Genomic DNA, 13651 nt, shown 5'->3' with positions numbered 1-13651 from the left:
ACAACCTCCGCCTCCCGGATTCAAGCAATTCTCCTGCCTCAGCCTCCCGAGTAGCTGGGACTACAGGCGCACACCACCACACCCGCCTTAATTTTTTGTATTTTTAGTAGAGATGGGGTTTCACCATGTTAGCCAGGATGGTCTCATCTCCTGACCTCATGATCCGCCCACCTCGGCCTCCCAAAGTGCTGGGATTACAGCCCGGCTTTCTAGAATTCTCATTTGTGGTCATGTTGCACCTTGTTCTTAATGCGTCAGCTTAACTTTCTCTCTTGAGAAGTTAGGATTTATTCCTAGCATTTATTTATTCCTAGCATAATGTTAGGATTTAGTCCTAGCATTATTTCTGCTTCTTTGAAGAGAAAGTCATATTAGCCATGTTGTATTTAATCCTCTTTTTATCCCCAGCTTTTAAATCTTTCTCTTTCTTATTCCTGATTATATTTTGTATTACGAAAACCTTTTTAGTTGGATGTTATTTCAGTCCCCCCTCCCCTTTTTTTGTGCATGTTCTTAAACACTGGCTCATCTTGACTTATGAATGCCTAGTTCTGTTTCAGTTTTTTCAAACATCTTTGTTCAGATGGTGTGCCTACAAAGTGACAGTGGCTGTCTTTTCAGACACATTCTAGGAAAAACAGATTTAAGGCCCCTTTGCAAACCGCAGCACTTCTGTATAGGCCAAATAGCAACCACAGGGAACCTTTATAATCAGAAGATCTGGATAATTCATTATCTTGGCTCTGCTGCTGACTTATTGAGTTTAGGGAAATCACATAACCTCTCAGAACCCCATTTAAAAATTTTTTTAAATGAGAGGCATTGAATAAGTTAATGATTTCCAAAGTGTTTCAAAGCCTTGAGAGTCGATAGGGAGGAATTAAGGGATTAGAGGATAGAAAGGGCATTTCTTTCAACTTTTACATATTGGGTTCCCTCAGATTTGATTTGCAAAGGATTTCATAGCACTTTAAAAAAGAGTCTAAAAACCTGCTATTTTTCCCAGGTTTTTGGATCCTGTGAGCCAGTGGGATTTCTATAAATTAAGATTGGCCAGTGTAGGGAAAAGACACACATTTCAATCCTGTTTGCCAGATGTAAAGACATGAAATGAGATGCATACTATCTACTATCACTGAACACTTTAAAAAAAAAAAAAGAAGAAGACTATAAACTACACAAAAACCCAAACAAACAAAAACAGCTCTTTAAATTAAACAACTGGGCTGGGCGTGGTGGCTCACGCCTATAATCCCAGCACTTTGGGAGGCCGAGGCAGGTGGATCACGAGGTCAAGAGATCGAGACCTTCCTGGTCAACATGGTGAAACCCCATCTCTACTAAAAATACAAAAATTACCTGGACATGGTGATGAATGCTTGTAGTCCCAACTACTGGGGAGGCTGAGGCAGGAGAATTGCTTGAACCCACGGGGCAGAGGTTGCAGTGAGCCAGGATCGCGCCATTGCACTCCAGCCTGGGTAACAAGAGCGAAACTCCGTCTCAATTCAAAAAAAAAATTAAAAAATAAACAACTGTAGCACTGCTCATGTCATTCTTATTCTGGCAGAGCCTTGGTCTGGGCCAGCCCAGGGTTATCAGCAGCTGTTGGACAAGGTGCTTTCTGAAGTCCTGTTCATCAGTAACAGTCGTGAATAATGTTTGTTATACAGTGGGGACTGAAAAGAGCTTGCAGAGTTGTTCGAGATGTTGATTTCATTTAGTTAATTTAAAAAATTTCTTTTGGTTTTTAAAAATATTCATAGGTTTTAAGCAGGCATTTTTCCAGAATTAGCATATGAAAACATTCACATTTCATCCTATTTGAATCTTTCATCCTCATCAAGATCTGAATATTTTAAGTAAGTTTCCTCAGTAAGAAGTTTCCCAGCCTTGACGATTCAATCTAGAAGAAAAAGTACAATGAGAGAGCTAATACGCTAGTGGTTCAGCAACGCTGGTAAACGAAGGGTGGTAAAGTGCTACCAGAATTAGACCCAGTCAGGGAGATCGAGCCAATTTTCAGATCATGTAATGTGGATTTTTATATGATCAAGAGACATCAGATCCCATTAGACCACATATGGGTTTGGTTGAAAGTTAAATGGAGCCTCGTTGGTCTTTGGAGAGGAAAAGCTATCGGTCATTTTCAAAGTTTATAATATACTTGCATGCTGGTTGACATTTAAGACCCCCTAAATTGCTCTAAAAATTGAAAAGCATTCTAGAGTACTTAATTTTATCAGAAGATTAATTAATGGTTTATTAACATTATATTAGTATGTAATATATTCAAGATTTTCTACTTTTGCTACAATGACGTTGAGGCATTACAGAATCAGCTACTATAGATATATAGTATATTGTATATACTATATATAGATATATATATTGTATATATCAATATATATATATATCAATATATATCAATATACTATATATAGATATATAGTATATTGAAACTTTTTTCAGCATATTGAAACTTTTATAATCCATTGATGTTAGTTAGGAAACTTGGTTACAAACAACATAAAGTTAACTGTGATTAACTTAAGCCAAAGAGGAATTGATCAGAAGAGAATCAGTTTACTCACAGTTGAATGAGAAAGCCAGAGATCCAAGCCCAGGCAGAAATTAGGGTAGAACAAAGGCACAGTCACAATCTTTTCCCAAAAATGGTCTGATTAAGCCATTGCTGCCACTGGTACCACCATCTCCAGCTTCTCAATCTGGTGTGGCATTGAAGGCAGTTATCCTGTGCTTCTGTGTCACCCCACAGTGTTCTGAAACTGTACTGAGCCTATGATTGGTTATACTCCTTAGCATCACCGGGGTAGGGAGTTGGATATGGTGACAAGTTTGTCCCCTTTCAAGCTTCCATAGTTGGTGGTGGAGCCCTGCCACTCACCTATCCTATAGTTCTCCTCAGGAAGGTATACTCTGGTTGAATGAGGGCTGAGTGATGAACTAAGAGACCTGAGTACAGTGGTCTTAGGCCTGCCTCCAATTGGCTAAGTGATGGTAGGCAGATTGCTCTCTGGGCCTGTGTGTCCTCATCTATAAAGAGAAGGGATTTTGATGATAACCTCAGCCCTGTGGCTCTATGACCAGGGTGATGGATCTCTAATGCATGCCTTTTAGTTAGAGTGTGACAAGCTGAAATTATCTGAAATACAGATATGGGAAAGCTGAATTTAAGTACTCTTGTTATACAGTAGTAATTGCATAGCAGAGTATCAGACTGAATATGGACTTAGGGGTTAGCTGCATCTTGCTTCAAGTGCTGCTTCCACTGCTCCATCCCATTCTTGTAGAATGACTTAGGAAAAATTTCTGAGACTTGTTTTCTCGTTGGGGACGTGGAGTATTACTACTTGACTTGTGCTGTTGATGTGAAGATTAAATGAGGCAACATACACAAAAGTGCCTGGTACTTAGGAAGTATTCTACAAAGGTTATTACTTCCCTTTCCAGATGCCTGGGGATTGGCTTCTGTAGTACTGCCCTCTAATTCTCTCCCTTGAGCACAGGGAATTAAATGGTAATTTAATGAACATTTGCCCAGGATAAGGCACGGTTCTAGGCTCTGGGCCGGGCCCTCTGTGGAATATAAAGAAAAATTAGAGTTTGCAGTTGAGCCATAGAGATCACAGGCCAACATTTCCCTATGCCATACTCTCTGAATTCAGATCAGGAGCACTGTGGGATTACGAATTGCAACCTACACAATACCAAACTCAGCAGTATGTTTTTGTTGTTGTTGTTGCTTTATGTTTTTATTGTAAAATGAAATATGGATGATCACATAAAACAATGATATAGCCTGTTGAATTATTTTAAAGCAATAGTTTGCATAGATAGATGGTAAGTATGGAAAATGCTCTGGGTATGTGTGTTTTTTTTTGTTTTTGTTGTTTGAGACGGAGTCTCACTGTGTCACCCAGGCTGCAGTACAGTGGTATAATCTTGGCTCGCTGCAACCTCTGCCTCTGGGGTTCAAGCAATTCTCCTGCCTCAGCCTCCCAAGTAACTGGGACTAGAGGCACACACCACCACGCCTGGCTAATTTTTGTATTTTTAGTAGAGATGGGTTTCACCATGTTGGCCAGGCAGGTCTCGAACACTTGACCTCAAGAGATCTGCCTTCCTCAGCCTCCCAAAGTGCTGGGGTTACAGGCGTGAGCCACCGCGCCAGCCTGCCGTTGTTGTTTTTGTCACACATTAACATAAGAATCTTTGTGCTGTTGCAGAAAGAACACTGTTAGTAAATCTAGGTTCTAGTCCTGGCTTATCAATTCCTGCGACCTTGCGTGGGCCACATAACCTGTTGTAACAGAAGTTTATTCATCTGAGCTACCATACAAGAGTGTGTGAGAAGAAATATACATGAAAGTACTTTATGGATGTAAAACACCAAACAAATAAAGCATTGTTATATTGCCTCTATTAACCATCATATAAAGGAATTTGAAATTGGGATCTTCACATTACAAATTATGATTGACTTTTAAATCCATCTGTTGAAGGGGCACATCTCGAATAAGGGCTGGCATGTGCTTAAGGCCATAGAAATAATTTATATAAAGACCTCCATTTTAAAGGAATTTAAGATTAAAAGTAGACAAAGTTGAAAATCAATATATGCCATTTTCTAATGGCAAATGTTTACCCAAATTAATGTCATATTTCCTTTATATGTTTATCAAATTAATATTTTTAAATGCAAAGATATAATTTATAATGTCCTATATATGATAATGTTTGATTGTAGAACACTCATGAATGGCTTAGAGTTTCAAAATTCATAAACTTGAACTTAATTTTTTTAGTTCCTAGACTATGGGAGAAAATGCACTAAACACACTTGCCAAAGATGTGAAGTAGGATCTTTCTTTGTTAATTTTCTTCTTTCCATGAAACCTTGACTCACTTGGGACAGCAAAATTGGTCAGACCCATCTCACTGAACTGAGTCATAATGAATGCATCTGTTTCCAACCTTTCCTGGCTTCCTCTGACTTAGTGACCAAGGAGAGAGCCAAATCCTGAACCTCCTTTAGTGTCTCTGCTTTTCCTACCTTAACAAGCCGCAAATCATTTGCTTTTTCTTAAATAAGCCTTGTGCGTGTACTTCTTTGTTCTCCTTTCATTTGCACAGGCCATGCAGGATGCGTTGGCAGATCTTCCGGAATGGTATGGAATAAAAGGCATGCAAGCCCACTGGATTGGGGACTGTGTGGGCTGCCACCTGGACTTCACATTAAAGGTGAGCAAGTGATAGCAGCTCCAGCAATTCATGCTCACAAGTCTTCTTCTACATTTGGGACTCATTGAGTAAACCAGCAATTTGGGACTGCACCACAGCACAGTCTAAACATGCACAATTTAAAATTTTCTAGTAGCCACATTTTTAAAAATTGCAAAGAACAGGTGAAATGAATTTTAATAACATGTTTTATTTAACCCATCGTAACCAAAATGTTTCCATTTCAAGATGGGCTCAGTAAGAAATGATTTATTAAAGAGTTTACGTTGTAGTACAGTCTTTGAAATCTACTGTATTCTACATTTATAGTTCATTCTAGCTGTATTTCAAGTGCTATGATTCATAGTCACAAATTGCTACATGGGCAAGTCACGGGAGAAAATTGCTACTGGCTACCATACTGGACAGCACAGGCAGAGGATCTTCAGGGGTCCATGAACTCCCTGAGATTTTATGTGCAAAATGTTTGTGTGGTCATTTTCCTGAGTAATGCGTCCATTACTCTCTTTGTATTTTCAAAGGGGTGCACGTCATAAAGCAGATTAAAAGCCAAGGAAGCAGACGGTACCTATAACACCATTTCAAAACTAGAGAGACGTATAGCTTAGGGATTGTGTTTGAAACTTCTGCGGAAATACTGCTGAAAGGTCACAGTATAAGGCCCACCTACTCTAGAACTTCTCTGTTTTTCTCTGCTGACTACAGAATTGTTCTATCGCTGTTTTTTTACCTGGGTGTGCTTTTTCTTATCCTTCTGACTTCTCCTTCTGTCATCAAGACTTTTCTGCTCTGTTCATTTAGCGCCAAACCTGCCCTCACCTTTGTGCCCATCAAAACCTTTAGAAGCAGCAGCTGAGACAAAGTTGGCCTGACTTCCTAGACTCTTCCCTGCTGACAACCATACCTGGTGTCTGCAAGCGCCTGCCGCTTGCCACTGAGCTCATAATTCCCCGTGCAGCCTCCTCACAAAAGTGATCCAACTTATTCCAACTGCAAACATGGAAAGCCCCCCGTAAGGGAGTGTGTACTTTGGAAACATTTCAATAAGAAATGCTGGACTGAGCTTTTCCTCTTCCTGGTTTCCTGAGAAATTGGCGAGAGTTCTGAAATTCAGTCCTGCCGTGACTTTTGTTTAAATCTGCAGGGCCATCTCTTTCATGGCCTTTGCATTGACCTGAGTCTGGTCCTCATGTCCAAGGCCTTTGCTCCTTAGCTAGCGTTCAGGATGTGGGTCTCTGAGCCTGCCGGCTACTGTGTGTGGAATGTCCTCTGCACTTCCTTCTTTGCCCAGCATTTTACTATGAACATGTTTTTATTTCCATTCCTGGACCCACCTGAAAATGAGACGGGGCAACACACTGTCTCAGGGAAGGAAGCATCTCAGTTCTTTAGGACAGGCCACATGTATGCCTCTGTGTCCCCAATTCTGGCTCCATAGGTGACACTTAATTGGCACTTAGGCCATGTGGTAGACTGTCTTTTAGCTCATCATTGGCACTCTGTCAATATGTTTAAATAAATGCAGGAAGGAAGTAGCACCTATCCACTCTGTGTCCTCCATGTCAGTCACATTAATTGGCCTTCAGTGGATGGCTGTGTGCCTCTTCCTTAAAAGGCATTTTAACTAGCTCTAGGGACTCATAGTCATGAACTCAGCTCAGGCCATCCTTTCTCTCTTCAAAACACTAATAAGCTTGGCACCTGTTTTTCTTCTTAGAAAAGTAGCTGCCTTTTTTTTTATATATCCTTAAATCCTTGAAGAAAATACAGCTTCTTTCTCAGAACACAAACAACGTAGCACTAATAGTTATTTTTGATTTGTGAACAAAGGAGCCAGGAAAACCAGGAGAGTATCTTTCTGAGCATTCTTTGTTGACTGCCTTCAAGTTGGGAATGCCTGCATGCCTGGTGTGGGGCAAGTGGTAGGGGGTGTTTCTGAAAGGGACACTGTGATCCTCTTCTCAGCTTTTGCCAGGCACCATCTGAGTCCCCATACCCCGGTCCAGTGGTCAGAGCTGTGGTCACTGTTGGGGAATGAGGGAAGGGGAAGGGAAGGGAATGTAGTTAGGGAGCAACGCAACCCAAAGGGAGGACTGAGGAATGACATCACTTTTTTTTTTTTTTTTGAGACGAAGTGTCACTCTGTCACCCAGGCTGGGGTGCAATGGCGTGGTCTCAGCTCACTGCAACCTCTGCCTCCTAGGTTCAAGCGACTCTCCTGCCTCAGCCTCTCGAGTAGCTGGGACTACAGGCACATGCCACCTCACCTAGCTAATTTTCGTATTTTTAGTAGAGACAGGTATTGCCATGTTGGCCAGGCTGGTCTCAAACTCCTGACTTCGTGATCCACCCACCTTGACCTCCCAAAGTTCTGGGATTACAGACATGAGCCACCGCACCCGGCTGACGTCATTCTTCTTTCCTACCACCAGGTTCATGGGCAAGTCACGGGAGAAAAGATGACTGCCTATACAGCCACCCCTGAAGCCATTTATGGCACCTCCCATGTGGCCATCTTGCCCAGCCACAGACTACTACACGGGCACAGCTCTCTGAAGGAAGCCTTGAGGACGGCCCTTGTCCCCGGCAAAGGTGAGTTGGCAAGTTCCGGCTCAGCTGGTAGGATTGCCGCCTTGCATTTGGATGGCGCCTCCCAGAGTTCATGGTCTTTTCCTGTATATCATCTCGTGTAGGCTGTTCTTTGCCTTAGCCTTCTTTTTTATGTTTTTATTTTGAAACATGAGGATAAAAAAAAAAAGCTCAAAATATTTTGATTACCCGTGATTTCTCCATGAGTTACTAGTTTGTCTGTGTCTTGAGCTTCCAGTTGAGAGCTCAGCTCTCTCCCTTTCAATGTAATCTAAAGTTCTTTTCTTCTAATTATAAATTAGGAGAAGATGTAGGAATCTATTAGGAATAGAATCTTCTCCTAATTTGTAATTTCACCATCAAATAAAACTACATTGTCAGACCAGAGGGAAGCCAGTAAGAATGAGAGAAAACCTCAACTTAATTTTATTGTTGTAAAGAATTTATGTGGTTCACCTGAGCAGTGTCCTGCTCCATACAGATTTTAAACATACCTGCTTTATGCTTGGATCAAGCTGACCTGGAATCGGCATATCAGGTTGTACTTGATCGTGAAGGTTTGAAGATTCTGTGGTTGCAAGCAACAGAATCCATCTCTAACCCAGAGAAAAAGGAGAACACGTTAGAAGGCTGTGGGAAAGGCCATTGCTAGAGGAATAGCTGAAGAGCCAGTCTGAAAGAGGAGCTGGACAGTGCAGCCCTGAGAGTTCAGGGAGCAGGAACTCACACACAGTCCCTTGAATGCTGCTGTCAAACTAGTTCTGCTCAAACCCAACCCTGCCTTCAGTGCCTGAAGCTCTTGATTCAAGACTCCTCTTGCAGGAAAAGGTATTTGATTGGTGTGACTAGAGCCCTGAGCCTCTTTCTTGGCAAAGGGAGGCCTGGCACCTTCCTTGGTGGACCACAAAGATTGTCACCAGGGAGTGAGGGGGAGCTTTCCAAAACAAACTTGAAGGCTCTTACCAGAGAAGGGGATATGGAGCCTGGGCAGGTGAAAGGAAGTCCATTCAACATTAGGAATAAGTCTCTGAGGTGATTTAAATATTTCCACAAAAATCTCATCCCTTTTCTCTTTCATGAACTATAAACTTCAACCCAAAGTAGGCAATCTGAATTATTGGGGTCTGAAATAGCATTTGACTAAAAAAATGTTTGGGTGATGATATTAAGTTGCCATCTTTGAAATAACCAGAATGAAACATTTCCTAATACTAGGTTGGAGAGATAGACAATATCATCCCAATTTCTCTCTCCTTAAAACTTTAATTGTTTACTTAGACCATTAAAGCCGGATTCAAATCAGTGAGCACTTTCTAAAGAGCCTGCTGCATGCACTCTTGGTGGGACAGAGATGAGCCATTCCAGTCTTAACTGAATGCCCCTGGGAGGTAGAACAGAAGACAGCCAGATGCATATGCCACTCACCCCACATAAGGCAGATGTCACCTCTCAGTTTCATCTCTTTGCCATATGCATCGAAATAGAGAAAAGAGTCTTTTGAGTTATAATTTCGACGTGTGCTTATAAAGCTCAATATAGCTATTTCTCTCAGGTTTATTTTCTCTACTTACTCAAAAGAAAAACTGGATACTTTTCAACTGTTTAGTTTAAAGGGATATCTCATAGTTTTTACTCTCATGAGCAATTTGATATTCCTTGAGGGCGATGGTGGCTGAATAACATCTAAAATGGAAAAACTAAAACATGTAAACATCTCTAGCCCTTACATTTTCTGTTATGGCTAATTTGGGGACACAAATGAAAATAAGACAATATTAGTAGGGGAGCTATAATTTGCTAATGAGCTAATAAGTTATAGAAGATAGATTTCCTGAGATGAAAGGCACTGTATAAATTCATTTCATGTGTAAGAAATTGATACATTATTTTAGTACATGCAAACAGCACTGTTTTCATGACCACATGGATATCGACATACCTGATCTGACCCGGTTATTTCATTTTGGCAAATTTAGTGCCAAGTGTAATGTTCCATTTGAAGGGCTCATTAGTTACTTTCTCTCTTCTTTTTAATAACCTCTGAAATTATTCCAAATGGAAACATTACACTTGGCAGTAAATTTTTCCAATTCTAATTTTCAGAGTAGAAATACTCTTTTTGCAGATGTCAGTGTATTCAAAATCTCCAGATTAATTTGCACATCAAGTCCCTGGATTTTGACGTCATAGTCACAGAAGGCCAGTACAGTGCATTGAGTGTAACACAGTGTTCCCAAAAGGTGAATTCAGATTACCCTAGGGATGTATGATTTATGCCTCTTCTGGCCTTTAGGGTTACATTTTAAACCAGGATTCTGTATCACTGCTGTCATTTACCATTGCTTACCACCTCATTTTTTTTGTCAAATGTCAGATTTTAAGGATGATTTGTGTGAAAGCAGTGACCCCGGAGGGTCATGGGAGCACACAGTTGTGTGCTACACTTACCACTTGCAGGAATTTCAGTTCTCAAACATGAGCTCCTGCTGTTGCTAAGTTTATTTCTACATACCAACTCCTGATTTGGCCCAAGATGACCAAGATTCTGGTCCTAGATCCATCCATATGACTTAAGGAAGGTCACATAACCTTTGTAAGTTTAGCTTTCTTGGCAGAGTACGTAATGGGGCTGTCAGCCAAGGTGGTGTTGGAGGACCTTGTGGGTGGAGAAGGAGCCCTGAGGGGCTCTGAGGAGGAGAGTATGACACATGTGGACAGGACAATGCTAGAGTGGCAGGCGGGCTGACCTCATTAATTGTGGAAAGAGCTGGCAGAGTCCCCAGAACAGCAGGAGTCAGGATGGAGGGAGGGAACAGGCCTGAAAAGTCTATGGAAGGTTGCGAGGGTGGAGGATCCCCGGATGATTCCTTGATTTCTAGCCTGGCCACCTGGGTTGCTGATGTTATTGACTAAATGTACTGTTTTTGCTTAGCATCCTTAATTTGGCACAGATTCCTTTGAGAGAGGAGAAAAAGCAAGGTGCTCCCCTAGAGCTCTTGAAATTTAGTTTATTTCCATAATCATTGACGTTGCCTGCTTTTCTCAGCTGACCACATCTGACTTAAGTCATGTTATGTAAGCTCTGACTTGATAGGAACTAGAAACCATAAAAGGCATCAACGGGGAAATATCATCAGAGTTCTAGAAGCTGTTCTGTCTTTTCCTGAAATCTTTTCTTCCATTACTAATATTAAAATATTCAAACCCTGGGGCTTTGGAACCACACATTTCAGCTCTGAGTCACCAACTATCTACACAATATATTTTTTGCTAAAAGGGCAGATGAGGTCTCTCTAAAGGACAATTTGGAACTGTATTGTTATTGACACATTGCAGGCACATTAGAGAGGAAGAGCCTCCTTTGAAGCCCCAGACATTAAATAATAATTAATTGCTCACTATTGTTTTGCTTCTGTCTCCATGGTATTGGTATGCAGTGGGAACAAAGGGTGAGAGCAGATCTGTAATTCTGGGGTAATGGTTTGGTTTTCCATCAAACTGTTTCAAGTAGCATTCTTCAATGTTATGTGAAGGGAAAAGCTTCTGTGCTCAACAAATCTGGAATAAACAAAAATAAACAGGCATCTTTGCTTTGGACTTCTCAGAACCTTTACTGTGCTAATGTGCCCTGGGACTGTCTGAGAGAGGAAGTCATAGTCAACACTTGCCACACTCAGTTGACCACGGAGCCCTGCTTCCATGGAGTATCCCTAGAAACTAGTTATATGGACTGCTGCCTTGGTGAACACTGAATAAAAGTAATTTGTTTTTCCAGAGGGTGTGAGACCCCTGCCTTCTTTGCAGTGGGTGCCCTGAGAGCAAGGGACAGACACCTTTTTGTCTGGAATGTTTCCTTTGTAATTACTAAAGTGTTTTGCTGTTACCTGACGACTATGTGAAATGCTTCAGTTTCTTTAGATTTCACTTTCTGGGATCCCTGCATCACATCACTAGCTCAGGAGTGAATTTTCTTTTGTTTATTTATTTATTTATTTATTTATTTATTTATTTTTTGAGACAGAGTCTCATTCTGTTGCCAGGCGCTAGGCAGGAGTGCAGTGGCACAATCTCGGCTCACTGCAACCTCCGACTCCCGGTTTCAAGCAATTCTCCTGCCTCAGCCTCCCGAGTAGCTGGGACTACAGGTGCACGCCACGGCGCCCAGCTAATTTTTGTATTTTTAGTAGAGACGGGGTTTCACCATGTTGGCCAGGATGGTCTCGATCTCTTGACCTCGTGATCCGCCCGCCTCGGCCTCCCAAAGTGCTGGGATTACAGGCTTGAGCCACCGCGCCCGGCCTAATTTTTTTTATGATTATTAAACACATTAGTAATTACAAAGGAAACACCAGAAATATGGAGAACACAGGAGACCTATTCAGGAAGTTTTGATTTTAATTGAGTTGTTTCTAGGAAATAGATTTTGACTGGGTATAGCATGCAAGCTGCTACTATCCGTTCATTGCAAACCTGCTAATATTTAAGTTCAAAGATCAATTTTTGTCCTAACTGAAAAACTGGTATAATATAACTTTAATGTGGAATGAAAAACAGTTCAACTCTTTCATACTGTATACTACTTTTTTTTTTCATATTACTTTCTTCTATAACAACTGAGCATACCATACAATAACCCATTTAACATATACAATTCCATGGTTTTTAATATATTTACAAATTCATGCAACCATCCCCACAGTCAATTTTAGAACATTCTCATCATCCCAAAAAGAAATCTCAGACCCTCTGGCAGTCACCCCTCCCTGATTCTTGTGTAATCTCCAGCCCTAGGCAATCACTAATCTACTATCTGTCTCTGTAGATCTGCCTATTCTGGACATTTCTTGTAAATAGAACCAAATACAACATTTGTCTTCTTATTGTCCTGCTCCTTTCACTTGGCATATGTTTTCTCTCCTTTTTATTTCCAAGTAATACTTCATTGTATTACACACAATGTATGACACATCGTATTACACATTTTGTTTGTCCATTTTTATTAACTGATTGACATTTGGGTTTTTACTATTAATATGAATAATGCTTCTACCAACATTAATAAAGAGTTTTATGTGGATGTATGTTGTTATTTCTTTGGCAATATACCTAGGGGTAGAATTGCTGGGCCATGAAGTTTAAGGAACTGCCAGACTATTTTCCAAAGCTGCTTCACCATTTTACATTCCCACCAGCAGTGTATGAGCGTTCCCATTTCTCCACATTGCTACCAACACTTCTTATTGTCTGTGCTCATTTTCATTATGGTCAACCTAGTGGGTATGATGTGATACCATAGTGTAGTTTTAATTTGCATTTCCCTGATGGCTAACATTGTCGGGCATCTTCTCATGTGTTTATTGGCCATTTATATGTCTTCTTTGGGGAAATGTCTATTTGGTTCTCTTGCCCCTTTTTAAAAATTGATTTTCATCTTAATTTTTAATTTGTCTTTTTATTATTTTAACTGTTTTTTAATATATGCTAGATACTAGTCTCTTATCAGATATATAAGTTACTAAGTTGTTTTCCAATTCTGGGAGTATGTCTTCATGGTGCCCTTTGAAAGCACAAGTTTTTCGTTTTGATGGAATTCATTTTATCTATTTTTTCTTTTGTTGCTTTTGCTTTTTCGTGTTCTATCTAAAATGCCACTGCCTAGTAAAAGGCCACAAAGATTTATACATATTTTATTTTATAAGAGTTTTATAGTTTTAGATCTTACATTTGGATCTTTAATCCATTTGGAGTTAATTTGGATATATGGTGTGAGATAAGGATCCAACTTCTTCTTCTTCTT

At 40.5% G+C, this 13651-nt stretch overlaps 1 protein-coding gene across 1 annotated transcript in view; it reads left to right on the top strand.

The window, feature by feature from the left end:
- The window catches only part of LARS2 (leucyl-tRNA synthetase 2, mitochondrial), a 161736-nt gene that overhangs the window by 77848 nt on the left and 70237 nt on the right, over positions 1-13651 (top strand). The window contains exons 8-9 of the mRNA XM_017521971.2: positions 5158-5265; positions 7698-7857. Of these exons, the coding sequence (XP_017377460.1) occupies positions 5158-5265; positions 7698-7857 (268 nt within the window). The remainder of the gene's footprint in view (positions 1-5157; positions 5266-7697; positions 7858-13651) is intronic.

The sequence above is a fragment of the Cebus imitator genome, unplaced genomic scaffold, assembly GCF_001604975.1.
Source record: "Cebus imitator isolate Cc_AM_T3 unplaced genomic scaffold, Cebus_imitator-1.0 Scaffold0, whole genome shotgun sequence".
In the NCBI taxonomy this organism is placed as follows: Eukaryota; Metazoa; Chordata; class Mammalia; order Primates; family Cebidae; genus Cebus; species Cebus imitator.
The sequence above is the reverse complement of the archived record's forward strand: the minus strand, read 5'-3'. Positions and strand labels throughout refer to the sequence as shown.